Source organism: Sapajus apella, unplaced genomic scaffold (assembly GCF_009761245.1).
Source record: "Sapajus apella isolate SASKATOON/1434 unplaced genomic scaffold, GSC_monkey_1.0 scaffold92, whole genome shotgun sequence".
Lineage (NCBI taxonomy): Eukaryota > Metazoa > Chordata > Mammalia > Primates > Cebidae > Sapajus > Sapajus apella.
In genome coordinates, this window is record NW_022437032.1 from 8,024,492 (window position 1) to 8,050,697 (window position 26,206).

The 26,206-nt window shown below is 51.5% G+C and overlaps 1 protein-coding gene across 5 annotated transcripts in view; it reads left to right on the forward strand.

The window, feature by feature from the left end:
* Positions 1-26,206, forward strand: part of SULF2 (sulfatase 2) — a 128,710-nt gene that overhangs the window by 88,618 nt on the left and 13,886 nt on the right. For all 5 annotated transcript variants that reach the window (XM_032256063.1, XM_032256064.1, XM_032256065.1 and 2 more), the window contains exons 5-10: positions 8,814-8,983; positions 15,593-15,743; positions 17,271-17,446; positions 21,961-22,089; positions 23,517-23,570; positions 24,062-24,191. In XM_032256063.1, coding sequence (XP_032111954.1) covers positions 8,814-8,983; positions 15,593-15,743; positions 17,271-17,446; positions 21,961-22,089; positions 23,517-23,570; positions 24,062-24,191 — 810 coding nt within the window. The remainder of the gene's footprint in view (positions 1-8,813; positions 8,984-15,592; positions 15,744-17,270; positions 17,447-21,960; positions 22,090-23,516; positions 23,571-24,061; positions 24,192-26,206) is intronic.

The following is a 26,206-nucleotide window of genomic DNA, read 5'->3' on the forward strand; positions in this document are numbered from 1 at the left end:
GTGAGCGCAGGTGTCTTTTTGGTAGAACAATTTACTTTCCTTTGAGTATATCCCAGTGACGAGATTGCTGGATGCATCTCACAATCTTTTACTAGTGCTTTCCTGCCCTGAATTTATCAAGTCTTATCCATCTTCTCTTCCATAAAGTCTTCCCGGATTGCCCTAAACTATAGGGTAATTTTTTTGAATCAGACTAGGCTCTTGCAAGTTGTTTATAAACAGAAATTGAACTCTAAATGGCTTAATCAAAGAGGAAATATATTCACCTGTTTAACTGAAAACCAGCTGTAGTAGTGTCAGGTATGGGTGGATCCAGGAGTTCAAATGAACCCCCAAGGAGTTGGTTTCTCTCTACTGTCAGCTCTGTTTTCTTCTGCTCAGCTCTATTCACAGAAGCTCTCTCTCCTCCTGGTAGCAATGCGACCTTCCTTACATCCTCCCAGCTTCCTGTCCAGCTGCAAGCCAGCGAGTCTCTTTCCCAGGATTCTGAGCGAGTCTCAGTCCATCTCATTGGCTCTGGATCAGCCTCATGTCTGTCCCTGAGCCAATCAGTGTGGCCGGGAGGATGCCTGGTTCCCTGGGCTATTAGTCATATGCTCTGCTCCTGAGCTAGACATGGGCGTAGCAGGAGCTCTACCCTGGAACACTGGCTGAGAATAGAGTCCCAAATAAGAATGGAGTTTCCACCAGGAGAAGGCTGAGTAAGTGTTCAACTGCCAGAAAACACTCTGTCCTGCTTCTGTTCTGGAAATCCCAGCACACGTGGAGATCCCTCTGCCTCTGACAGGTCATCCTGGGCTTCCTATAAGTCTGATGGGTCCAGGCCCAAGTGGCAGAAGCCACCCCCATCCCCACCTGCACTCTGCACATAGTAGGCCTCCAGCCTCCCAAGTGAATTAATTCCAAAGTTCTGATGAGGCAGTGCTGCAGCCCTGCTGGACTCCCTGGAATATAAACTACAGTCCAGGGGCTCAGCACACTGTTTCCCTCCTCCCAGCCTCAATGCAGGTGGATTCTCTAAATATCCTGAAAAATACGTTCCCTCCTTTTTAAAATTCTTCACCACATCCACACCTCATCTCAGAGCAGCCCAATAATCAAATTATCCAGGGGTACTCAGGGCCCTTCTGGGGCTAATCACGGGGACATAGAACGTCTGTCCTTTTGCCCCATTTCCTGCCCACAAACATCTCCCCCCTTGAATAAGAACAGCCCTGTGAGGGGCGTGAGGATTCCTGGGCCCCCAGTTACCAGGGCCTGGGAACAGAGATGCTCTAACAGGGATGTGGGCAGCGGGCAGGGCGGTGAAGTCAGAACTGGCTCAGGTCCAGGGTTCGAATCCTGAGGGTAGCCACGGGTAGCAGTCAGCCAAGCGTCGAGGGAACAGGAATGAGCCTGGGGTTTCCAGCCGAGGCAGAGCTCAGGAGCCCTGTGCCCCGGGCCCCAGACTCGTGCAGTAAGATGCCTCTGACAAGGCACTGCTGGCCTCGGGGGGTCTTGTTGGGAGACCCAGGGGGGGAGGAAGCAGCAACCCTTCCTAAGGCCCCTCAGAAGGCCTCTGAGGACTCTGTCCCAAGTCACTAATCCACAGATGGGTGCACATGCCACCAAAGGCGTCCGGATGTCAAGGGCAGAAATGAGACAGTGGTGATGAGAAAAGAGTGATACAGGACAGGCACTAATGGCAGAAGAGGGTCGGAGAGGGGAAGACAGTTATCAGCGGGAAGGGAAGTGAGAATGACCTAGGGTTGAGTCACCCGAAGAAGCTTCCAGGTAGCTGGTAAAAGCAGGCCTGGGCGTTGGGCGGCTCTGGGGGTAGGTGATGGCAGTGCACAGCCAGTCTGGGGGCAACCTGGCAGATTCTATGACCTTAAATGTGCCCCGCCGCTCGGGGCAGCATGTACACTTCTCTGTCTATCTGGAGAAGCCTCAGTCGTATGCAGGAGATGGCGTGACTGAGCAGTTGGTTGTAGCTTTGTTTGTTACTGAAAGAAATCAGCAAAGTTCACCAATGCAAGAAATAACTAAATTGCTATGAAGCATCCTTCCCCTGGAAGATACTGGGCAAAGGATGAGGCAGGTCTGTTTATGTTCTGAGCCCATCAGGCAGAGTGGGAAAAGCAAGTTCCAGAACTCCTCAGGCCCTTAATCAAGTGTCACCTCACTGTCCAGCCTTCCTGGACCATCTTGTATAAGGGCACCCCCACACACTCCTTACTGCAGCAGATCACCATCTGATTCATTACATCCTGTGTGTATTACTGATTGATTTGTTACATCTGTCTCTTCTCATAAGAATAAAAGCCCCATGAGGGCAGGAATGTTCATCTGTTTTGTTCACTACTGTATTTGTCAGATAGATAAATGAGTATGTACAGTATGATGTGATTAATATAAAAAAAGATGCGTAAAGTGACACTATAAAGTAACTAACAAAACACTGGAAAGGTTATTCCCAGTAGGAGACAGAGGAGCCAAGGTTTGGGGGTGGGGCAGGTAAGGAGTAATCTAATCAAATGGGACTTCACTGTCCTTTGTACCTTATCAATTTTCACAAGGAAAATGCAGGCAGGTGGTTCTTGAGGAATAATGACTAACACTCATTTAGACATATCATGTACCAGATACTGTTTGAATCATTCTTTTTCTTTTTTTTTTTTTTTGAGACGAAGGCTCGCTCAGTCACCCAGGCTGGAGTGCGGTGCTCAATCTCAGGTTACTGCAACCTCTACCTCCCAGGTTCAAGCGATTCTCCTGCCTCCGCCTCCTGAGTAGCTGGAATTACAGGCGCATGCCTCCACGCCCAGCTAATCTTTGTATTTTTTGTAGAGACGGGATTTCACCATGTTGGTCAGGTTGGTCTTGAGCTCCTGACGTCCTGATCCGCCCACCACAGCCTCCTGAAGTGCTGAGATTACAGGCATGAGCCACTGCGCCCAGCCTGTTTGAATCATGTTACATAAATTAACCCAGGCACGTCTTACCATAGTCTGTGAGGTGTATACTGTTACTATTCCCGACTGTCATAGAGAAAACTGAGGCCCAGAGAGGCCAAGTAAGTTAACCAGGCCCCACAGCCTAGTAAGTAATAAAGCAGTATTCGAACCCAGGCCATCTGGCTCCAAAGTCCACTAAACTACAACCCGTGGGCCAAGGCTGGTGGTTTTTGTATGGCCCTTGAGCTAAGAATGTTTTTTACATTTTCAACTAGTTGAAAAAAACAATCAAAAGAAGAGTATTTTTCACTTGGTATATACATAAAATGGAATGTTATTTGGCCTTTAAAAGGAAGAAAATCCAGCCAAGCACATTGGCTCATGCCTGTAATCCCAACACTTTGGGAGGCTGAAGCAGACGGATCTCTTGAGACCAGGAATTTGAAACCAGCCTGGCCAACATGGTAAAACCCCATCTCTACTAAAAATACAAAAATTAGCTGGATGTGGTGGCACATGCCTGTAATCCCAGCTACTCGGGAGACTGAGGCAGGAGAACGGCTTGAACCCAGAGTGTGGCAGCTACAGTGAGCTAAGATCGAGCCACTGCACTCCAGCCTGGCTGACAGAGTGAGACTCTGTCTCAAAATAAGGAAATCCTATCATATACAGCAACATGGATGAAGCTTGAGAACATCATGCTACATGAAATAAACCAGACACAGAAGGACAAAGACTGCATGATTCCACTTACATGAGGCATCTACATTAGTCAAACAATAGCAGCAAAAAAGAGAATGGTGGTTGGAAGGGCCAAGGGGAGGGGGGACTGGGGATTTCCTGCTCAAGATGTATGAGGTTTCAGTTTTGCAAGATGAAACAGTTCCAGCGATCTGCCATACAGCATGCTGCTTAGCGTTCACAGTACTCTGCTTCACACATAAACTTTGTTCAAAAGCGTACTGCTCATGTTTTTTTTACTACAGTAAAGCTTTTAAGAGAGTGATTTTTATGACGTGAAAAATATATGAAATTACATTCATCCATACGTAAAGCTTTACTGGAGCACGGGCATGCCCATTCATTTTCCTGCTGGCTGTTTGCAAGCCACAATGGCAGTAATGAGTAGTTGCACCTGAGACATGGGGCCTGCAAAGCCTGAAATATTTACTGCCCAGCCCTCTACAGGATCCGCTTGTGCATCTCTGCTCTAAACCACTGTGGATGCTTCTCAACAATAATTTTGTTTGTGGAGGGGTGGAGATGGGCCTGACCCAAAAACACAAAGGCCTTGGCTCGAACTCTGGATGCATGGCTTACTCGCTTTGGGACCTCACTTCCTTATCTGTAAAATGGGTCCAATGTCCATTTGTCAAAGTTGCTGTGACGGTCACTGAGCTAAGATACTTGGTAATACTAAGAGCCTATGTTCATCACGAGTTTTCTGGAGCCCGTGGAGCCACCGCTGCCCACACACACTGCCTCAGCCTTGGAAGGAAACGGTGCTGAGTGCCCACTTGAGGGAAACACGCTTTTGTCCAGGTCCAAAGCTAGCAGTCTCTGCAGACATGGCTGCTCAGTCAGTGAAGACTGTGGATGCCTCCAGGAATCACCTGAGGCTCAGAGGGTGCCAGAGGGGGCGGGATGCACCTGGGGGTCCCAGCTGTGGCTTCCCAGCTCCATGGAGCTGCGTAGGCCAGGAGTACCCAGGGAGAGCCTGACTCCCGGACGCCAGGTTCTGGAAAACGTGCCTGGTGCCTACGTGGCCCCCACTCGTCTCATCCTTCTGCTCACAGCTCTGAATTTCAGAATCCTTCCTTGTGGCTCACCCTGGGCACCCCAAACGCAGCTTGCTCATATCTCAACTTGGACTTTCCACCAGCCCAGGCCCTTCCCTGTACCCTTCCCCTAGCTGCCCAAACTAGAGACCAACAGGGAATGGGGGTCACCTGCCCCTCCAGTAACCTGCACCCACTCAGTGGCTGTGTCCTGACTGTCCCCAAGCATCACTGGATGTCACCCCCCACCACTCTGGTCCAGGCCCCTGTGGCTGAAGCCCTGTGGCTGCAGGGATGGACAGCTGTGTTGACCAGCCCAGCACTAACTGCCCACCAGCGGAGCAGGGTGGCAGCTTTGGAGGCAGGTGTGTCATATAGGGATTGTAGGGGTCCCACGGAGTCAGCAGAGACTGGGGAAGACTTAGCCGAGGAGTGGCCATTGAGAAGGATGGATAAGGAGGGGAGCTCTCATACATGGAGAAACTGCCCAGCCACCAAGACAGTCCCAATTCTTAGCTGAACGGTGACAGAGAGCTGGCTGTGCACAGGACATATTGGCAAGAGCTTCACATCTCTCAGCACTTCAACCCGCCTGCCAGTCTTGAGAGGCAGGTACCATAATCACCCCATACACACTTCCACACGAGACTGTGGGAGCCCCTGACCTACCCTCCTAGGTCTCACTCCTCCCCTGGCCTGAACCCTTCCCTGAAGGTAGCCGGTATCCTGGAGCTTCTTCCCACATATGCCCTGATTCTTTCATCCTATATGCAGATATCTCAAACAACGTACGATGCTGTGTGTATGTCCTTAGACCTTTTATAAATGATAGCATACCATACACGTCTTTCCACGACCTGCTGTTCTCACCCAATATAACATTGTAAGATTTATCCATGTTTGATTCATGTTCATCCACGTAGCTCTGCCCTTTCTCACTGCTTTATAATCCCATTGAGTATCCTCTCCTAGGAATGGAGGTTAATGGTAGCTTTGTTTTTTAAAAAGTTTAACCACGGCCAAACAGTCATATAGTTCCAAGATGAAGTAGTGAAGATGAGTCTATTATGAAGAGCAATGGTGGCTTCCCACCCCACCCCACTGGTGGGTGGCAGCAAGTGTCTACTGGTGGTTCCACCTCGTTCTCATGCCATTTTCTGACTTGACCCCTTCAGGCCCTGACTGTTGATTTCAAGGTAGAGCTTTGCACCATCCACTGTAAGTTACCTTTGTTGTTTTAAGAACTTTTCTAATACCTTTAGATCATGTTCCAAAACTATACCAGCAGCTCTTTGATTTATGTAACATATTATTTTATGTAATAAATTCTATAGAGCCCCCTTATAAAATTGTTTTTACTCCCCAAAATTAATCCATAAACAATATTCAAGGAGCAATACATAAAGTAGCAAGTGACTTTCTCTGCTTCTCTCCCCCTTTCCCAGTCTTCAATAAGCATTTTTGATATCTATCCTTCCAGATTTTTCCTTGATGCTGAAAAATATACGAGGTTAGAATTTGGTTTCTCCTCTTCATCCTCCCTTCCCTCTGCCACCACAAAAAAACAGAATGTTTCTGGGTTTGACTCTATTGCTTGCTCTTACCCTTAACCATGTATCTTGGGCAACTTTACATATAAGTAACTACAAATCTAACTGCCTTTTTAATGTCTGTGTAGCATTGCACAGTATGGCAGCAACGCCACCAGGTGTGTTGGCTTATGCCTTAATACCGACACTTTGGGAGGCTGAGGCAGGAGGATTGCTTGAGACCAGGAGTTGGAGATCAGCCTGGGCAACCACTTGCTAGCTGTATCCACTTGGGCTAACCACTGTTAGACACTCAAGACTCTCTTTGTAGAGAACCTGTCTCTCTACAAAATAAAAAATAAAATGGAAAAATTAGCCGGGTGTGGTGGCACATGTGTATAGTTCTAGCTAGTCAGAAGGCTGAGGCAGGAGGATCACTTGAGCTGAGGACCTCACGGTTACACTGAGCCATGATTGTGCCACTGTACTCCAGCCTAAGCGACAGAGCAAGACCCTGTCTTTAATATGTATGTGTGTGTATAATATATATACATGTATATTATTATACATACATCCTCCTGGTCACTGCAATGTTTTTGTCTTATAAACAATATTGCAGTGACCCTTCTTGCACATATAGATGTGGTGGATGAGTATACCTGAAAGAGTGTCTGTAGATGTACGAATAAATCATAGTATGTATATATGTTGTATACTTCAGGGTAGAAGGTGTAGCCGCCTCTTCACCTTTTTTTCTCAAAAATAATCACTTTTTGAGTGATTGTCTTGGGCAGAGCTGCTTTCTAGCAGAGGGTAAATTTCAAGAACCCGTTACCTTCAAGAAAGATTAGCAGCTAAAGATTTACTAAGTTCAGGAAGAGTTGTATGGGTGCTGTGGCTCATGCCTGTAATCCAGTAATGTGGGAGGATCACTTGAGCCTGGGAGATGGAGGCTGCAGTGAGCCATGATTTCACCACTGCACTTCAGTCTAGATAATTGACCAAGATCCTGACCAAAGTTTAGGCAAATCACAACTTCTTAGCTGAGCTTTTAAAGCCTCCAGTTCTGACCATTTACTTTTCCTCCAACTCTTCTCTTCTCTTGCCCAATATGTAAGTCAGTTCCTTTCCTGGAGACTTTGCTGCATCCCCATCCCTTTTTTTGTGCTGCTTCTTGTATCATCTCTGCATTTTACCCTCTGACATTTTACCCTCTTTCCAAGGAGCCAGTTGCCATATGCCCTCTTTTCTATTTCTAGGACCGGTTGCAATCTCATTCCTGCCTCAGAGCTATGTTATCTCTTCCTGGAACTCTTCCCCTGGATCAGTGATTCTCAATCCTGAATACACATTAGAATCCCCTGGAGAGTTTTTTAAAAGTCTGATACCTGGGCCAAACTGCAGGCCAATCCAGTCAGAATCTCGGGGTCCTAGGTATCAGAAAGCTCTCCAGGGTACTCTGGCAAAATCCAGTGATGTAGATCTTCCTATGCCCAGCTCCTTATCATTCAGGTCTCAACTGAAATGTCACCTCCTCAGAGTTTCCCTCCTTGACTGCCCCAGCTAAAATATGTGCCTTTTTGTTACAGCTCTCTGTTTTATAATATTTCCTTCATCTATCACACCTTTTAACTACCTTGGTTCTTTATTTACACATGTATCTGTTCCTGCCCCAGCATAGGCACCCCAGGAACTTAGGGATATACCTACCCTGCATGACAGTGTCCCCAGAGCCTTGAAAAAACTTCAGACTTAGGAGCCAAGACTTAGGAGTGCTGGGTCCAGCATTTACTAGCTGTGTACCATTGAGCAATTTACTAAACTTCTGTGTACCTTAATTTCCTGTTCTGTAAAATAAGGATTATTATCATACCTACTTTCTATAATTACATAAGAATTAAGTGAGCAAATACAGGTAAACACAGAACAGTCCTTGGCACATCATAAGCACTCAATAGTGTTGGCTATTGTTCTTTTAATATCTTTTTTTTTTTTTTTGAGTCAGAGTCTTACTTTGTCACCAATACTGGAGTCCAGTGGCACAATCTCGACTCACTGCAGCCTCCACCTCCTGTGTTCAAGTGATTCTCATGCCTCAGCCTTCTGAGTAGCTGGGCTTAAAGGTGCCTACCACCATGCCTACCTAATTTTGTATTTTTAGTAGAGGTGGGTTTTACCATGTTGGCCAGGCTGGTCTCAAACTCCTGACCTCTGGTGATCCACCCACCTCAGCCTCCCAAAGTGCAGATCACAGGTGTGAGCCATCCCACCCAGCCTATTATTTTAATATCTATCATGAATGATATATTGCAGTTCCTGCCCTGTCCTCCCTACCCACTTCTCTGCTTTATCTCTAATGAGCTTAGCACCATTTGCATCATTTGTTTGGCATTCCATTTATTTTGCTTATTTCTTGTCTGTTTGCTCCCGAGACTGTCAGCTCCATGAGGGCAGGGATTGTTTTGTTCACTGTTATGTCCCCAAAGCCTAGCACAGTGCCTGGCACATAGCAGACACCAGTATGAATACCCGGCTCCTCACCTGTTCTCCTGTCTCTCCCCACTCCCCAGGATTACCTCACAGACCTCATCACCAACGACAGCGTGAGCTTCTTCCGCACGTCCAAGAAGATGTACCCGCACAGGCCAGTCCTCATGGTCATCAGCCATGCAGCCCCCCACGGCCCCGAGGATTCAGCCCCACAGTATTCATGCCTCTTCCCCAACGCATCTCAGCACATGTAAGCCTCAGCACTCTGCCTGCCAGAGGCTCTGCTTAGCATGAAGGGGGAGGGGGAGGCCTTAGTAACGGTAACATCACCACAGTGACTTAACTATGTTTTCTCTCTAATCCTCCTGGTTTAAAGACCCCAAGCACACACTGCTTGTCCATGGTGAAACTGGGATACAACTCCAGACAACCTGGCCAACAGACCAAGGCTGGAGAGTTTTTAACTTGGGATACATGGCCTCCCACCAAGATGTCTGTGGATGGAACTGTGAGGAATAGGCTTCCTTTTAATGCCATGTGTATTTTATTTCAGACACCTAAAAACATTCTTTTGAGGAGGGGGTCTAGAGCTGTACCAGACTATCTGCCACCATTTATTGAGTCGTGGGCTCTGTAGCAGGTGCTGTGCTAAGTCCTTCACATGGTGTCCAGTTACGGAATACTCATCATGGGCCGTGGGGTGCCAGTTATCTATTGTCATGTAACAAATCATCCCAGAATCTAGCAGCTTAAAGTAACAAACACGAATTATCGCAGTGCCTGGGGGTGGCTCTTCTGAGGCTCTGGCCCAAGATCTCCTGAGGTTGCAATCAAGGTGTCAGCTGGGGCTGCAGTCACCTGAGGGTTGACCAGGGCTCAGTCCCATGGCTGCACCTGGCCACATGGGCCTCTGTCCATAGGGCTGTTTGAGTGTCCTCACTCGATAGCTGGCCACGCCCAGAGCAAATGATCAGAGAGTGAGGCCAAGAAGGAAGCCAGTCACTTTTACAACCTAAGCTCGGAAGTGGCACCATCGCTCCGCCATGTTCTGTTGGTCACACAGACCAGTCCTCCTACAGTGTGTGGGTCTACACAGGGGTGTGAAGGCCAGGAAGTAGGGATCACTGAGAGCCATCTCGGAGGCTGCCTGTCACACTTGCTGTTCCCACTTTACAGATGAGGAAACTGAGGCACAGAGAGGTGAGGTGACTTACCTGAGGTCACCCAACTCTAAATGGCAGAGCCAAGATTCCAGTCCAGTCCTCTCTTCCACTTCCCATGTCTGCCCACCCCTGCAGTTCTCCATCCAGCTGGCTGGGAAACTTTCTGGAAAGTTCTGCTTCTCTGCCTCCCACCACCCCCTGCTTAGCAGTGACTCCACAGCCCTTGCTCTGACATTCTGGGGCCACAAGGATGGGGTGGTTTGGAATCTGCCTGAATATTCAGGGTGTTTAGCTTCATTACAGTCGAATACATTGCCCTCCTCAAGCCCCTCCTGTAATTACTTTTTGACAGCAGTCAAAGCAGCTCAGAGAGAGACCGAAGGCACTATGTTCACCTCCACATCCCTTGGTCTCTGGGGAGGAGGCTTTGACAGATGATGAGCTGGGTCCCAGGGGCTGCAGCATTGCTGCTGTGCACATCTGACTGTCTGGCTCCCCCTCCAAATCCAAGCCCACTCCTTTCCACCCTAGAAGGCCAGCCTCCCCCACCCCCACTTACAGCTCATCCCGGCAGGGGGTGGAGGCCACTCAATCCCATCTAAGGGAGAAGCCGTGGGTGGGGGAAGAGACGCTTTGCTTCGGCAGCATCTCCTTTAAAAGAGGTGCCCGCTTCACCCCAAGCAGCAGCAAGCAGCGCCGGAATTTTGTGATGAAATTGTTTGACATTGCTTGCTGGTTTATTTTCCCTTTGAAATGAAAATTGCAGAAATTGGAAATGAACGCTCTCTGCTCTTACGTGAAGCCCCTTTTGCCTTATTAGGGGCATGTTTGGAAGGCTCTCTTATCTCTGGGGTATAATTTCCAACAGAAACCAAAAAAGGGAGTTCTGCAGCTGGGATGCTTAATGATGACAGTCAAGAAGGGGTGAAGAGGGTCGGGACGCAGTTCGAGCACTACAGCTTTCTGTAGGGTCTCCTATCCTGTCTCTGCCCTAGAAAGCCAGCCTCATGCCCGGTCCTGGGGCAGGCCTTGTGGACTGTGGCAAAGCTGGTAGATGGTGGAACCATCCATCCCACAGACCCCAGGGCCCTGCACCATTCCCACCCCCCACACATACACAATAACGTACATGCAGACACACACAAAGACGTGCAAACACAGACACACACAAGCACACAGGGACATGCCACACAAGCACACACACACAAGGAAACACAAGCAGCCTGGGCAACATAGGGGCCTGTCTCTACAGAAAATTGTAGGGTCCAGTCCTGCATGGTTCTGTGAACCCCTCCCGGCTGGTGCAGAGACAAGAAATTGTAGCAATAAAAGGCACAAAACACAAAGATCGAGAAAAGAGAGTTTGGGCCCAGGGGTCCACTGCTACCCAGATCACGGAGACCTGCGGTGGCCTGGAATGCCTGGACGCTCTCACTCTTACTGAGTTGCAAATCTGGGGACAGGGTAGGTAGGGCATGGTCTTGGTGGTCGGAGGCTGGGGGCAGGATAGATAGGGCTGGCAGTGATAGGGTCAAGTACATCACATGTCATTCAGGTAGGGGCTCAGGAATTTCTGGGACCCGAAGTGAAGTAAGGAGCATAATGCATCAGCACCTTTTCCATACTTATCAAGAAAGAACTAAAACATTAAGATTTGTATTACTGCTACTGATTATCTTTTCTAAGACAAAAGGAACCAGGTGCAGAAGTGGAACATGAGAGTAGACATGGAATATGAGCACTGAAGCACAGCATCACGTAGAGAAGGTTAACCCCGGATGTCTGCGGGCCTCCCTGACGGCCAGCAGGCCTTGCCACAAGAGTTTGGAGAAGCGGAGTTTTCTCCTAACTCCTCCAGGGAAGGAGACGTCTCAGTCATTTTGGACAGCTCCTTCCCTAACTGGCTAAACAGCGGGCGCTTTCCGAGGGCTGGCACTGCCGCACAGCCAAGGCACCCTCCAGCAGCCCTTACGCGGGCGTGACAGAGGGCTTAGAGCATCTTGCCTTAGTGTCATTCATTTCACAGCGTCACCCCAGGTTCACACTTCTGACCTGAGAGGCATTAGTAAAAGAATTAAGATCACATATGAATAATAACTACCACGGTTATATTTCTAGTTACTATCTTCTTCATTATTTATATGGAAATAGGCTGAGGCTTTTTGCTTCTGCCTCGAGTCTAATGGGGTCTTTTCCCTACAGAAAATTTAAAATTAGCCAGGTGCACGCCTGTAGTCCCAGCTACTGGAAAGGCTGAAGTGGGAGGATCACTTGAGCCCGGGAGGTTGAGGCTGCAGTGAGCTAAGATTGTACCGCTGCACTCCAGCCTAAGTAACAGAGTAAGACCGTGTCTCTTAAAAAACAAAGGAAACACACGCCTGCAGACACACATACAAAAATACACAGTTGGCCAGGCGCGGTGGCTCAAGCCTGTAATCCCAGCACTGTGGGAGGCCGAGGCGGGTGGATCACGAGGTCAAGAGATCGAGACCATCCTGGTCAACATGGTGAAACCCCGTCTCTACTAAAAATACAAAAAATTAGCTGGGCATGGTGGCGCGTGCCTGTAATCCCAGCGACTCAGAAGGCTGGGGCAGGAGAATTGCCTGAACCCGGGAGGCAGAGGTTGCGGTGAGCCAAGATCGCGCCATTGCACTCCAGCCTGGGTAACAAGAGCGAAACCCCTTCAAAAAAAAAAAAAAAAAACACAGTTACAGATACACACACAGACATACAAACGTGCAAACAGACATAGGCAGAGACACAGAGATACACACAGACATGCCCACAGACACCCCACCAGCCCTCCAAGCTTCCCTTCAAAGTGCGCTGATTGTGGCTTCAAGGGACGTCAGGGCTGCTGCTGACGGCCCCAGACACGTGGTGGAGGAGGCTGTGAGGACACCACCCTCTTCCTGCTGTTCCCCCCAGCGGAAAGGAAGGGGGATGTTCTCCTTCACGCCCTTTTGTGAACCCCCCAGACATTCCTCGGATGCTGGAGGAGGTGAGGTTTTCAGATCTTTGTTGAACAGGCAGCTGGGCCCATGGGAACATGCCCACATCCTCCCTGGGGGAGCCTGGCTTGACACAGGCAACCAGCAAGCCGGCGTCGGCCCCAGGCACCACCCGGCTCTGCTGCCTCCTGGCCTCAGTGTCCTTCTCCAAATCGTTCTCCCTGAGCCTGGGCTGCAGAAATCATCACGCTCCGAACAAACTCACCCCTCACTGTTGTCAAGGGCCAACCTTAGCCTCACTTCTCGTGGGTTCAGGGATGATTGCTAGAAATTACATCCTGGAATCCGGGCCCTTGGGCCTGCGGGAACAGTTTTCCCACACACTGTGAGGCTCTGAGAGCATCTCTGTCCGACTGCTGCCCCCAGCAGCCCCCAGTCAGTTCCTTGGAGGGAGAGAGCTGAGAGTGGGGCTGGGCTTGTTCCTGGGAATGTTCTCCACGGCGGGTCAGGCCCTGAGATGGCAGAGCCGGCCCACAGGGAGCCTGGCCGTTCTGGTAATGAAAGGAAGTGTGAGCCCTGATGGATTTAGTGCTGAGAGGCTGCAGATCAGCCAGGGCCTCAGAAAGCCGAGTCCGGGGGAGTCTTGGAGATAGTGACTCACCTCCCACCTTACAAAGCAACGGTGTCCGCAGCTGCCACGCCACCCAGCGGCAGCATCACAGTTTCTGTCCCGGATGATTGTGATATTTGAGACACTGCTGAAGTCCTGACGTGGCAGGCCAGAGGGAGACGAGTCAGTGCCCTGCTCTGACCAGGCTTGCTTTTCCTCCTCTTCCCGGAAGCTCCTTGCCCCTTGAATACCCCTGTGAAAAGCAGTAGAAACTCAGCCTTTATCTTCAGCCTTGCCTGGAGGGAGGGGTAAGATTCGCAGGGAGCCTAGTCTTCAAGAATCATCAGGCCCAGGGCGAGGAGACCCACGCTTTGTGGGGCCTTTTTTTTTTTTAGATGGAGTTTTGTTTTTGCTGCCCAGGCTGGAGTGTATTGGTGCAATCTCGGTTCACCACAGCCTCCGCCTCTGGGTTCAAGCAATTCTCCTGCCTCAGCCTCCCAAGTAGCCGGAACTATAGGCACGCGCCATGACAGCCAGCTAGGTTTTTTTTTTCTTTTTTAGTAGAGATGAGGTTTCTCCATGTTGGTCAGGCTGGTCTCGAACTCCCGACCTCAAGTGATCCACCCACCTCAGCCTCCCAAAGTGCTGAGATTACAGGCATGAGCCACTGTGCCTGGCCTTGTGGGACTTTAAACAGTGCTTTCTGTCAGTGATGCACCCCACCCAGAAGACCCCCGCATGCTGGGTTTTCAGTAACTCAGATGCAGGGCCCAGCATGAGCTGAGGTGACAAGGAAGTGCCCTTGGTTTGGTCACGATGACTCCCCTGGTCTGAGTTTAGTGTCTCATTGACTAACAAGGGAACATAGAAGGTCAGAGAAGTTTGAGGACCTGCCCACTGTCTCACAGAGTGACAGACCCAGTGTACCTGACTTCTGCCGTGGGGTCACCTGTGATTACTAATGACAAAGGGACACGCCAGTGATAACCTCTCCCGAGCAGTCATCATGTACTGGGCGTGGTTGGAAGGGCTCCCCTATAGCCTCTCCCTCAGTGCTCACAGCCATCCTGGGAGCTGGCACTGTGTTCTCCTTGGGTAGGAAGTGAGGGAACTGATGCCTTGGGAGGGAACTAACTGGCCAGAGACAGAGCTGGGGCTAGTACCCCAGCAGCTGGTATGGCCGGCTGCCCTGGGGTCCCTCGGTCTCTCATGTCCCTGGTGCTCAGACAGAGCTTTGCCCAGCACACTCCTGCTGCAAGATTAAGCGGCATGCCAGGCACAGTGGCTCATGCCTGTAATTCCAAAACTTTGGGAGGCTGAGGCAGGTGGATTACCTGAGGTCAGGAGTTTGAGACCAGCCTGGCCAAGATGGTGAAACCCCATCTCCACTAAAAATACAAAAATTAGCCAGGCGTGGTGGTGGGTGCTTATAATCCCAGCTACTCGGGAGGCTACAGTCAGCCAAGATCATGGAAAAAAAAAAAAGAGAATGTGGCATATCCCAAATATACATGTTCAGGTCCTTCCTCACAATTTTGGCCTTGAACGTATAACTATAACTTATTTAATTTTTTAAATCAATTTCCATTATTTTAAACTAAAATCTATTGCAAAAGGATATTCTGTGATCCTTCCTTAGCCACAATAACTGCAATCTGCCGTTCACCAAAGGCAAGTGCCGTCTACCAAAAATAGGTACAAGGTACGCAAAGCCATGCTGCGGAATTCGAGCTGGGTGCTGGCTCCTGATGAACACTCTGAACTTGATTTTCTTCCTTTTTTTGAAAAGGGAGATGAGCAAAGTCTAGAGAGGTGTTCGAGACAGACTAGCACCAGGCCGAGACTTTGGCCTGAGGGAGCCTACGGCACAGTCTCACTTTGCCAATCAAGATCCCATCACGCTGTGCCTCTTAGGAGCCTCTCGCGTCAATACCTCACACGTGGAGAAATACTGAAATGGGGTTTGGAAAAGCCCCTGACATGCCAGTGTCCCCTTTCCCACCAGGGGAGCACGCCTGGCCCTGAGCTGCAGACACAGCACAGGGAGGCTGCTCCTCTGGGCTGGTCTGGCAGGGACCGGGCTGGGTCCACTCTGTCCCAGCCTGACCGATGGGTATGTCCTTGCCCACCAGCACGCCTAGCTACAACTACGCGCCCAACCCGGACAAACACTGGATCATGCGCTACACGGGGCCCATGAAGCCCATCCACATGGAATTCACCAACATGCTGCAGCGGAAGCGCCTGCAGACCCTCATGTCGGTGGACGACTCCATGGAGACGGTAGGTGTCCCCTGCATGCCTCTGCGGGTGGCCGGGCTGGCCTGAAACCTCCCAGCCCTTCAGGTTTTTCCTGGAGGAATGGAACTCAAAGGCAGAATGGAGAGGCAGGCCCCATGCTAGACCTGGGGAACGGCTTGGAGCAATCCAGACAAAAGCCTCTTCGTTCATGAAACATTCTCGATCTGTGCTGCCCCGTATGGCAGCCAGGTATGCTACTTACATTTTTTTCCCTGCTATTTACATTTTTGAACAGCTTTACTGGGATGTAATTCACATACCATACAAGTCAGCCAATTAAAAAGTGTGCAGTTCTGTGGTTTTCACATACCCAGAGTTGGATAACCGTCACCACACCCACGCTAGGGCATTTTGGCTACCCCAGAGAGAAACCTCACAGCCCTTAGCCATGCCCACTAAATCTCCCTCACCCCCCAGCCCCAGACAACTGGTGATCTCTTTCTGTCTCTATAGATTTGGTTCTGCACATTTCCTATAAATGGAATTGCACCTGCTGTGGCCTCTGTGTCCCGCCTCTTTCACTCAGTGTCGTGTGTGCAAGGCTCACCCCTGGTGATGCATGAATCAGTCCTCCGTTCCCTGTTATTGCTGGATAATATCCCGTTGTATGGGTATTGTCACATTTCATTTATCCATGGCTATTTAACTCGATAGGGTAACGATTTAAAGTCAGTTCCTCTGTCACACAAGCCTCATTTCACATGCTTAGTAGGTTCAGGTGGCTGGAGGCCACCTGTCGGACAGCACAGACATTAACACGGCCACCAACGCAGAACGTTCTGCCACACGCTACCCTTCCGGATTGCAAGCTCCTGCCACAGGAATGAAACTATCCCAGTTTCTTCCATTCATCCGTCCGTCCGATAGCATTTATTGAGTGCTGGTGACATGGGATACAGCAGGCAGGGAACAAGATGACAAAAGTCTCTGCCCTAATGAGGCAGCATGCCAAGGCAGGGACACAGACAATCCACAAATAAGTAAAAGAGGCCGGGCGCCGTGGCTCACACCTGTGATCCCAGCACTTTGGGAGGCCGAGGTGGGTGGATCATCTGAGGTCAAGAGTTCAAGACCAGCCTGACCAACATGGAGAAACCCCATCTCTACTGAAAATACAAAAATTAGCCAGGCGTGGTGGCACGCACCTATAATCCCAGCTGTTTGGGAGGCTGAGGCAGGAGAATTGCTTGAACCCGGGAGGTGGAAGTTGCAGTGAGCCGAGATCGTACCATTGCACTGCAGCCTGGGCAACAAGAGCGAAACTCCATCTCACAAAAAATATGAGATGGAGGCTGAGAAGTGCCATGAAGAACCGTGGAGGGGAGAGCGGGGAAGGGAGTGACAGCAGGTAGGAGGGTGCCATTATCAAGGGGACAGCCCCTGGGGAAGTTGAGCAAAAACCTGAAGCAGGGGAGGAATGGGGCCTGAGATCTCAAGCATCTGTCACCCAGGGTTGGAGCGGCTGGTCACCCAGTCCTCACCACCCTCCACCTCCTGCCTGTGTTGCAGATTTACAACATGCTGGTTGAGACGGGCGAGCTGGACAACACGTACATCGTGTACACTGCTGACCACGGCTACCACATCGGCCAGTTTGGCCTGGTGAAGGGGAAGTCCATGCCGTATGAGTTCGACATCAGGGTCCCGTTCTACGTGAGGGGCCCCAACGTGGAAGCTGGCTCTCTGTAAGTGTGTCACCTCCCAGGGACCCACAGAGGCCTCCGGGCTCTGCTTGGGGCTTCAAGCGTGCCAACAAAACCCAAGCCACACCCCGGGTGGCTCTTGATTTTGGCAGGTGGACCGCAGGGCCAAAGGAAAGCAATTATATCATGCATTTTATGCCCCTCTGGTGGGGAAGGAGAGGCCAGGAGCATTAGCACCTGTGGAAACAGATTGTGGTAGGGCTGTCTGCCAGGAAATCCAGGGAGCTGGGCTGTGTACATGTGTGCACACACACGCGTGTCACCAGCGGGTGGGAATGGCACTTGGATTTCTGATCTGGGCTGGGAAGTCATTGAAGAGGGGCTGGAGGTTGTCAGAGAGGAACCCCGGACCTCGACACAGGCAGCTGGTTGTCAGCCGGGATCAGCTGAGCCAGCTCCGGGCAGCAGCACAAATGGAAACGCTTTTCCCTCCCATCCTTCCTGGAGGACCACGTGGGCCGCAGCCCTCAGCCAGCCATTCTCCTTGGGTTCACCTTTGAGATGACACATTCTGGCAGCAAAAATGGCTACGTCTGGGGCAGGGAAGCAGACAGGCTGGTATTCATGGCAGCAGCTTCCTTGGATCAGCTGGGATATTATGAAGAACTGGCTCAAATGGGTCTTTTGAAAAGCAGATGTGTTGCTATTGAGATTCTCATTCAGCCTGACTTCTACCCTTGCCCAGACCCAGCACTCACACAGGGCTGGCTGCAGAATTCCTCCTGAAAAGGCATTGACAGTGCAGCGTGGAATTCTAGACTGACATGTTCCCACTGCCTTGGACCTATTGCAAGAATTCCAGGAGGCAGGCTGCATGAGTTCAAGTCCAGAGAAAGCGATGACTCTCTGTTGACCTCATCAGATCATGCTTGTCTTTGGCTCTCAGCATCCCCGCTGGAATAGGAGCTGTAGTAATGACAGCCCATGCGTGTGGAGTGCCTACCCTGCTCTAAGAACTATGTAATAGGCCAGGCACGGTGGCTCACGCCTGTAATCCCAGCACTTTGGGAGGCTAAGGCAGGCGGATCACGAAGTAAAGAGTTCAAGACCAGCCTGGCCAACATGTTGAAACCCCATTTCTACTAAAAATACAGAAAATTAGCCAGGCGGGGTGGCATGCGTCTGTAATCCCAGCTATTCTGGAGGCTGAAGTAGGAGAATCACTTGAACCCAGGAGGCAGAGGTTGTGGTGAGTAGAGATCACGCAATTACACTCCAGCCTGGGTGACAGAGCAAGACTCCATCTCAAAAAAAAAAAAAAAAAAGAACTACGTAATATTTCATTGCAGGCTGGGTGCGATGGCTCATACCAGTAATCCCAGCACTTTGGGAGGCCCAGGTAGGCAGATCACTTGAGGTCGGGAGTTCAAGACCAAACTGTTAACATGGTGAAACCCTGCCTCTACTAAAAATACAAAAATCAGCTGGATGTGGTGCTGCACACCTGTAATCCAAGCTACTCAGGAGGCTGAGGCAGGAGAATCACTTGAATGCAGGAGGCAGAGGTTGTGGTGAGCCAAGATCGCGCCACTGCACTCCAGCCTGGGCAACAGAGTGAGGCTTCATCTTAAAAGAAAATTAATAATAATTCATTTCAGCATCACAACAACTCTGTGATGTGAATGTTCATATTAACTCTTTTACACCCAAGCACACAGAGGCACAGAGAGGTTAAGTTGCCTGAGTTCACATAGCAAGTCAGGGAGGGGCTGGGGTTTGAAGCCAGGCAGTCTCCATCCCCCTCTGCCACACCTCTCAGAAACCTCGACCCATCCCCATGAACAGAAAGAATCTGACCCACTGAGGGCTCTGCAAACACTGACGTGGGGGTTTGGTCAGCCTCAGAATCTGTGATCTGACTCATAGGACCCAAAGCCACATCTCACGTGGTCAAGAAAAAGACAGTGCCAAGTCAGGCTTGGAACCAAAGACACACAGTATCTGTCAGCCAGGGCTTCTTTGGTTGCAACCAGAAACGACCTTTGAACCAGTTGAGCTGAATGAGATAAAAGGAACATAGTAACTACAGTAACTGAAAATTCCATGCACAGCTCCGGCCTCAGGCATGGCTGGATCCAGCAGTCTTACCATGCCATTGGGAAGCTCTCATTTCTTATCTCTCAGTCCCATTTCCGCTGAATTGGCTTCATTCTCAGGCAGGTTTTTCTCCTTATGGCAGAGTCAGCAACTCCAGGCGTTCAGGGGATACAGAAGTGACCACCTGAGCCAGGCTTCCTGCAGCTTAGAGTCTAACTGGGCAATAGACAGCAAACCATCCTGTTGAGGAAGCCAGACTGCTTTGAACAGAAGACCTGAGGCTAGTTCCCACTGGCCAGACTTAGGTCACGTGTTCTTCCCTGAACCAATCACTGTAGTCAGAGGTGACAGAAACCCTTGAGTGACCAGACTGAGTGCATCGGGCAGTGGACTCTGAATGGGGTCAGGTAGTTTCTCCAGAATTAGAAGGTGCAACACAGATCAAGGCATGGGTGCTGGTGAGGAAAAGCAACCGCTGTCCTCCTCCTGCCGAGCCTGGGGGAGCAGGGCCAGTGGACAAGCTCAGCACCATCGGTGGCTGGTTGCTGGGTTCGGCAGAGCGCCATTCACTCAGCAGCCTTCCCAACTCCCTCGCCTCCAGATTCAGTTTTACCGCCTCATGCTGGCCTTTGAGCCCCCGTGACACAGCTTCAGCCCACCTTCCCCAGCCGCACACAGGTTTGGCAGCCTGTCCAGTGTTCACAGGGCACTGGACTGAGGAGAGATGGAGGGTTAAAGATGACTGAAACTCTAGGACCTAGGCCCTGCGCTGATTGCCAGGGAACTGGCAGGGAAGGCACTCAGGCGCCCAGACGGCACGTGTGCCCACCATTCATTCCACAGGTGTTGGACCCTGTTCTGGGCACACCCCTCAAGTCCCTTACCCTACACTGGGAATGCCATCAGCCAGAAACTGAGCCAGGCGAGGTGGCTCATGCCTGTAATCCCAGCACTTTGGGAGGCCAAGGCAGATGTATCGCCTGAGGTCAGGAGTTCAAGAGTAGCTTGGCCAACATGGTGAAACCCCACCTCCACTAAAAGTACAAAAATTAGCCAGGTGTGGTGGCACGTGTCTGTAATCTGAGCTGTTGGGAGGCTGAGGCATGAGAATTGCTTGAACCCAAGAGGCGGAGGTTGCAGTGAGCTGAGATCTCGCCACCACACTCCAGCCTGGGTGACACAGCAAGACTCCGTCTCAAAAAAAAAAAGGAGCCAGAAGAGGTGGCCAATATTTAGTGAGTAGCTACTGTGTGTCTAAGGGTGTAAGTTCTGGAGATACAGAAGTGGCCACCTGAGCCAGGCTTCCTGCAGCTTAGAGTCTAACTGGGCAATAGACAATAAACCAGAGAAATAAGTAAAATCTATAGCTTATGAGATGGTGATAAGGCTTCAGGAGAAAGGTAAACCTGGGAGGTCGGGGAGGGGGTGCAGTTCCAAGTAGGGTCCTCAGGAGGGGCCTTGCGTTGGGTATCTGTGCTGCAAGACAAACTGCCACAAACTCAGCAGCTTAAGACAACACACACATACAAACTTACATTGTCTGAGGGTCAGAAGCCTGGGCCCAGCCCTGCAGGGTCCTCTGCTTAGGCAGAAATCAAGGTGCTGGCCAGGGCTGCAGTCTCATCCAGAGGCTTGACTGGGGAGCATCCTCGTCCCTGCACCTGGAGCAGGTCCAATGCAAGCAGAGGACTTGAACCCACGCACTCTGCCTCCCAAACTGCTCACAGTCTAGCTGCTGATTTAGAGTGGCTTGCTTCTTCAAAGCCAGTAAGGAGAGAGAGAGACCAGAGCAAGACTGCTGGCAGGATAGAGATGCCCATCTCATAACACAGCCATGGGAGTGACAGCCCATCACCTTCGCCATGTCCCACTGGTTGGCAGCAGGTCCAGGTTGGTCCACACCCAAGGTGAGGAGTTCACATTAAGGTGTGATCACCAGGGACAGGTGGGGACCATCGAAGCCTGTCATGGGCCTCCTTGATAATAGAGCAAAGAACTAAAGGGGGGAGGGACATTCCCGGTACAGGGAACAGTAAAGAAGAAGCCCCTGAGGCTGGGCTGTGCCTGGGCTGTTGAGGGGCAGTGAGGACCAGCGGTGCCCCAGAGGTCCAGGGGAAGGGCTCAGGAAGGGCCAGGATTTGGGCCGGCTGTCAAGGTGGGTTGCCTTCGCTCAGGAAGTGGGGGCAGGGAGGGTAGCAAGGGGACAGGGTGGGGCTGTCAGCTCATGCCATGGCATGTCTGAGGTGCAGAAGCTAAGGGGGGGCAAGTGGAGAATGGTGGTTCAGCTGAATCTGAGCCACAGCGGGGAGCTGCTAAGGGTCGAGGTGCCAGACCGCAGCTTCCATTCCTACAGGTGTCAGTCCCCTGCAACCTGCTGCCCACCACCGTCCCCCAACCCTCGAGTGAGGCTGAGGCACCACCACCGGGTGGCTGAGTCCCTGATCTCCTGCCTCCCCCAGGAATCCCCACATCGTCCTCAACATTGACCTGGCTCCCACCATCCTGGACATTGCAGGCCTGGCCATACCCGAGGATATGGACGGGAAATCCATCCTCAAGCTGCTGGACTTGGAACAGCCGATGAATCGGTGAGGAAGGAGTGGGCTGGTGCTGGTGGGGCTGGACACTGGGCTCCTGACCTGCAGGAAGTCAGGGCAAAACCCTGTGGGTCTAGAACATGGGGTCCCCAAGGGTCAGGAGCTGGGGTTCTCAGGTCCCCCCACCCCAACCACTTACCTGCTGCGGGAGAGAAGCATGATCTTCTCTCTGTCTTCCCATTTGGAATTTGGCCAAGGTGACCAGTTGGGGACCTTCTCGGAGCTAAAATTACACAGAGCTTGAAATAATAACAGCAGCAGTGATGGTAGGAGTTAGTGCTAACTACGCATCGACTGTGTGAGGCACTGTTCTGAGGACCGTGCGGGGATTCTATGAATTTGATCCTCGCGGTAAGCCAGTGAGCTGGGCATCAGTGTCATCCCCATTTTACCAGTTTGGAATCTGAATCCCAAAACGATTGAGTGACTTGTCGGAGATCTCACAGCAAGTCTGGATGTAGCTCCAGGAATTCAGACACTGACTCACCATGCCCCATAGCTTTAACGCTAGAGGGTGCGATGGGAACATATTCCTAGGTGTCCAAAGAGGCAGAATAGGAACCGTGAGGGTGAGCAAAAGCCACACAGGTGGAAGGCGAGCTAAGGCAGGGCAGGGGTGCCAGTGTGGCCACAGCGACATCTGGTGGCCAGCACTGTCACCGCCACCAGGTTCCTGGCCTCCAGGTGCTGTCAGCTCCTGGCTTGCACCTCTGGCAGCGGAGCCCTTCCTCAGTGGCCTCCCAGAGGCTCCAGCCAGGTGGGCACTGTGTGCCCACATCTGGCTGCCCTGTAGGGGGACTACGTCCATTGAGGCTCCAACCCCAACTGAGGCCAGGTGAGCTGTAATGGTATAAAATGGACACGTCTGGGGACACTGGCCGCCTGGGAGCCAGGCCACCTGGGGGTCAGGGGACAGGGTGGAAGCTTCCCCTCTCGACTTCAGAGTGCCCATCTAGGAAATGGAAATGACCAAGTGGCAGTGGATGAAACACACAAATTACATACGTGCAACAGCAAAGCATTCAAGAAGAAAACACCCCCAAAACTCTGCCATTAATCTAACACCAAGACAGCCGCTGACCTGGCGCTGAACTGAAGACAGCTCTTCCAGCTCCGGGGCAGCCGTTGGGCTTCCTGTGTGCACACACAGTTACGTGGGTGGGACTTAAGAGTGAGTGACCTGGGTCATTTCTGCCCCATGTGCCTCCAGACCCAAGTCTCTGGGGGAAGGGGTGGCTCAACTCGGAGAAGGGTGCAGAAGCCTCCCCAGTGCCTGGCTGGACACGCTCACCACAATTGCTGTCCAGGCTGACTGGAAACCGAGGCTGACTGTGGGCGTCATCCCTGCTCCTGGGGGCATCAGGGGTCGTGGTAAGCCCTCACAAAGCTGAGAAGCAGGAGCCGTGCTTTTTTTCCAGGTTTCATTTGAAAAAGCTGAAGGTCTGGCGGAACTCCTTCCTGGTGGAGAGAGGGTGAGTGCTGGGTCCTGGGAGGGGCACCCCTGCCCAACTCCCTCCCTCCCCGCAGGAAGCTGCTGTAGCCCCACCCATCACGGTGTTCGGGACCTCCCGCCAGGGCAGCAGGGAGAATAGAGCTATGGTGCTACCTTCCAGCAGTGGCTCTGCAGCTGTGCCCAAAGACCCCTCAACACAGAGCCCATTCGCTCTGTGACACAGAATCAGGGTCTGAGGTCACAGGCACCCTTTTAGCATGTTCTATCCAGCCTGTACAATGTCTTCCGTGTATTTAATTTATTGCCAACTCATGCAGTTTGGGAAGTTTCTTATAAAATTCTAATATATTAAGTCTCCTAAACATCAGGAGGTCAGAACAGGGTGGCCCTGTGTCTTCCACGGTGAGGATAAGCCGGAGCCAGGGGGTCCCCTCTAAGTGGACACACGCGCCTCCCAGGCTCCTCAAAGCTCAGAGGCCGTCCCCGTGGCTCCTGCTGTCTGCCCCACAGCAAACTGCTACACAAGAGAGACAGTGACAAGGTGGACGCCCAGGAGGAGAACTTCCTGCCCAGGTACCAGCGTGTGCAGGACCTGTGTCAGCGTGCCGAGTACCAGACAGCGTGTGAGCAGCTGGGACAAGTAAGAAGGCTCCCTGCCCTCCCGACGGCCCCTTCCACCTGCAGCCAGCCCTGGCCTGTGAAGCCCCGAGAGCTGCCGAGCCAGCAGGGCCGGGGTCTTCCAACGAGTAGCCCTTTGCTGCCGTGTGATGCCCAAGATGCTGTTTGGTGATGCAGGACGACACTCACTATAAGTAATTCTTTTTTTTTTTTTTTTTTTTTGAGACAGAGTCTCACTCTGTCTCCCAGGCTGGAGTGCAACGGTGTGATCTTGGCTCGCTGCAACCTCTGCCTCCCAGTTTCAAGCGATTCTCCTGCTTCAGCCTCCCAAGTAGCTAGGATTACAGGCGCGTGTCACCACGCCTGGCTAATTTTTGTATTTTTAGTACAGCTGGGATTTCTCCAGGTTGGTCAGGCTGATCTCGAACTCCTGACTTTGTGATTTGCCCACCTCAGCCTCCCAAAGTGCTGGGGTTAGAGGTGTGAGCCACTGCACCCAGCCAGCGATTCCTTTCTCAGCAGCCTTGGGACCTGACCGTGTCAGAGGCCAAGTGTCCCGTGGGTGTGCGTGTGCCCTTCACACCTCTCTGGCCCTTGCCAACCCCTCTTGCACAAAGGGCCCCAGCAGAAGCTAAATAACTTTATTTTACTGCATTCACTTTGGTTTTTCTTTTATAGGAGTAACAAGAAATGGCTTTTTAAAATAAATACATGTACATTTTTTAAAAAGTGAATTGATTGCAAGAGAAATGTTAAGGAAATGATGGCCAGGAACAGCCATAATTAGCAGTTTACTGTGGAGCAGAGAGCAGGCGCCACGGGGCCGCCTCTCAGTGGCTCATGCCTGTGGTCCCGGCTACTCCAGAGCAGAGGTGGGAGGATGGCCAGGGCCCATGTGCTGGAGGCTGCAGTGAGCTATGACTGCACCGCCGCACTCCAGCTTGGGCGACAGAATAACCCTGTCTCTAAAAATAAGAAAAAAGAAAATGACCTAGGAAGTATTCAGAGATAGCAGAAACTGACATGTTTGGGAAAGCCTGAACAAGGCTTTTCTAAGGCTGGAAGGCCAAGGTGGGCTTGGAGAAGAGGGTGGGGGAAAGGCAACACCAGCTGGCAGGGAGGAGATGGGAGGGGAGATGGGCGTGACGGGGCCAGGCGAGCAGGTGAAAGGCAGCGGGGCCTTCAACAGCAGTGAGTTGGGAGACACAGCAGAGGGCGGAGATGGTGGCGCCAGGTTCCACACTATACCTTACAGCCCTCGCGTCTCCCAGCCGTGTGACCCGAGACACGTCCCTCTACCTCTGTGTGCCTCGTCACCTGCCCTGTAGGGTCGCGTGAGGTATAGTGAGCGAGTTAATATCAACACACAGTGCTGGGCACATGCCACGTGCTGCAGAGACCCAGGGAGCAGATCCGACCCGTGGCCTGGCAAAGTCACTTTGGCACCAAATAGGCCCTAAAGAGTCATTTGGTGAATGGGCTGGAGCAGGGTGGACAGAAGGGAAGAGAATCTAGTTTGCAGGTGGTTGCAGAATCCCATGAGAGGATCCAGGAGGCTGGAATTGGGGAGAGAAGAGGAGAGGTTTGGACGGTGATTCTGACGACATTAAGCTTCTGACCACAGTCAGTGGGAAGGTGGGCAGGGTCCTCCTTGCGCTGGAGCAGAGACTGAAGGAAGAGAAGCCTCCGGCAGCGTGAGGGCTGGAGACACGGCATTCTAGGGAGAAGGAACCGTGAGCACCGAGGCCCGAAGGCAGCAGCCCTTGGGATACTGGAGAGAGAGGGCGGGGCTGAGGCAGAGCAGGGGCAGGAGAGCGGCAGGAGAGGAAGACCCGTGGGAGGCAACGGCCAGATTGGGAGAGTGTTTGAAGACCTGTATCAGGAGCTTGGGTCTTGTCCTAAAGACAGTGGGAGCCATTGAAAGGTTTTGAGTAGGAGAGTAACATGACCTGACTTGCCTTTTGAAAAGATTCCTTGGCCGGGCGCGGTGGCTTACGCCTGTAATCCGGCACTTTGGGAGGCCAAGGCAGGTAGATC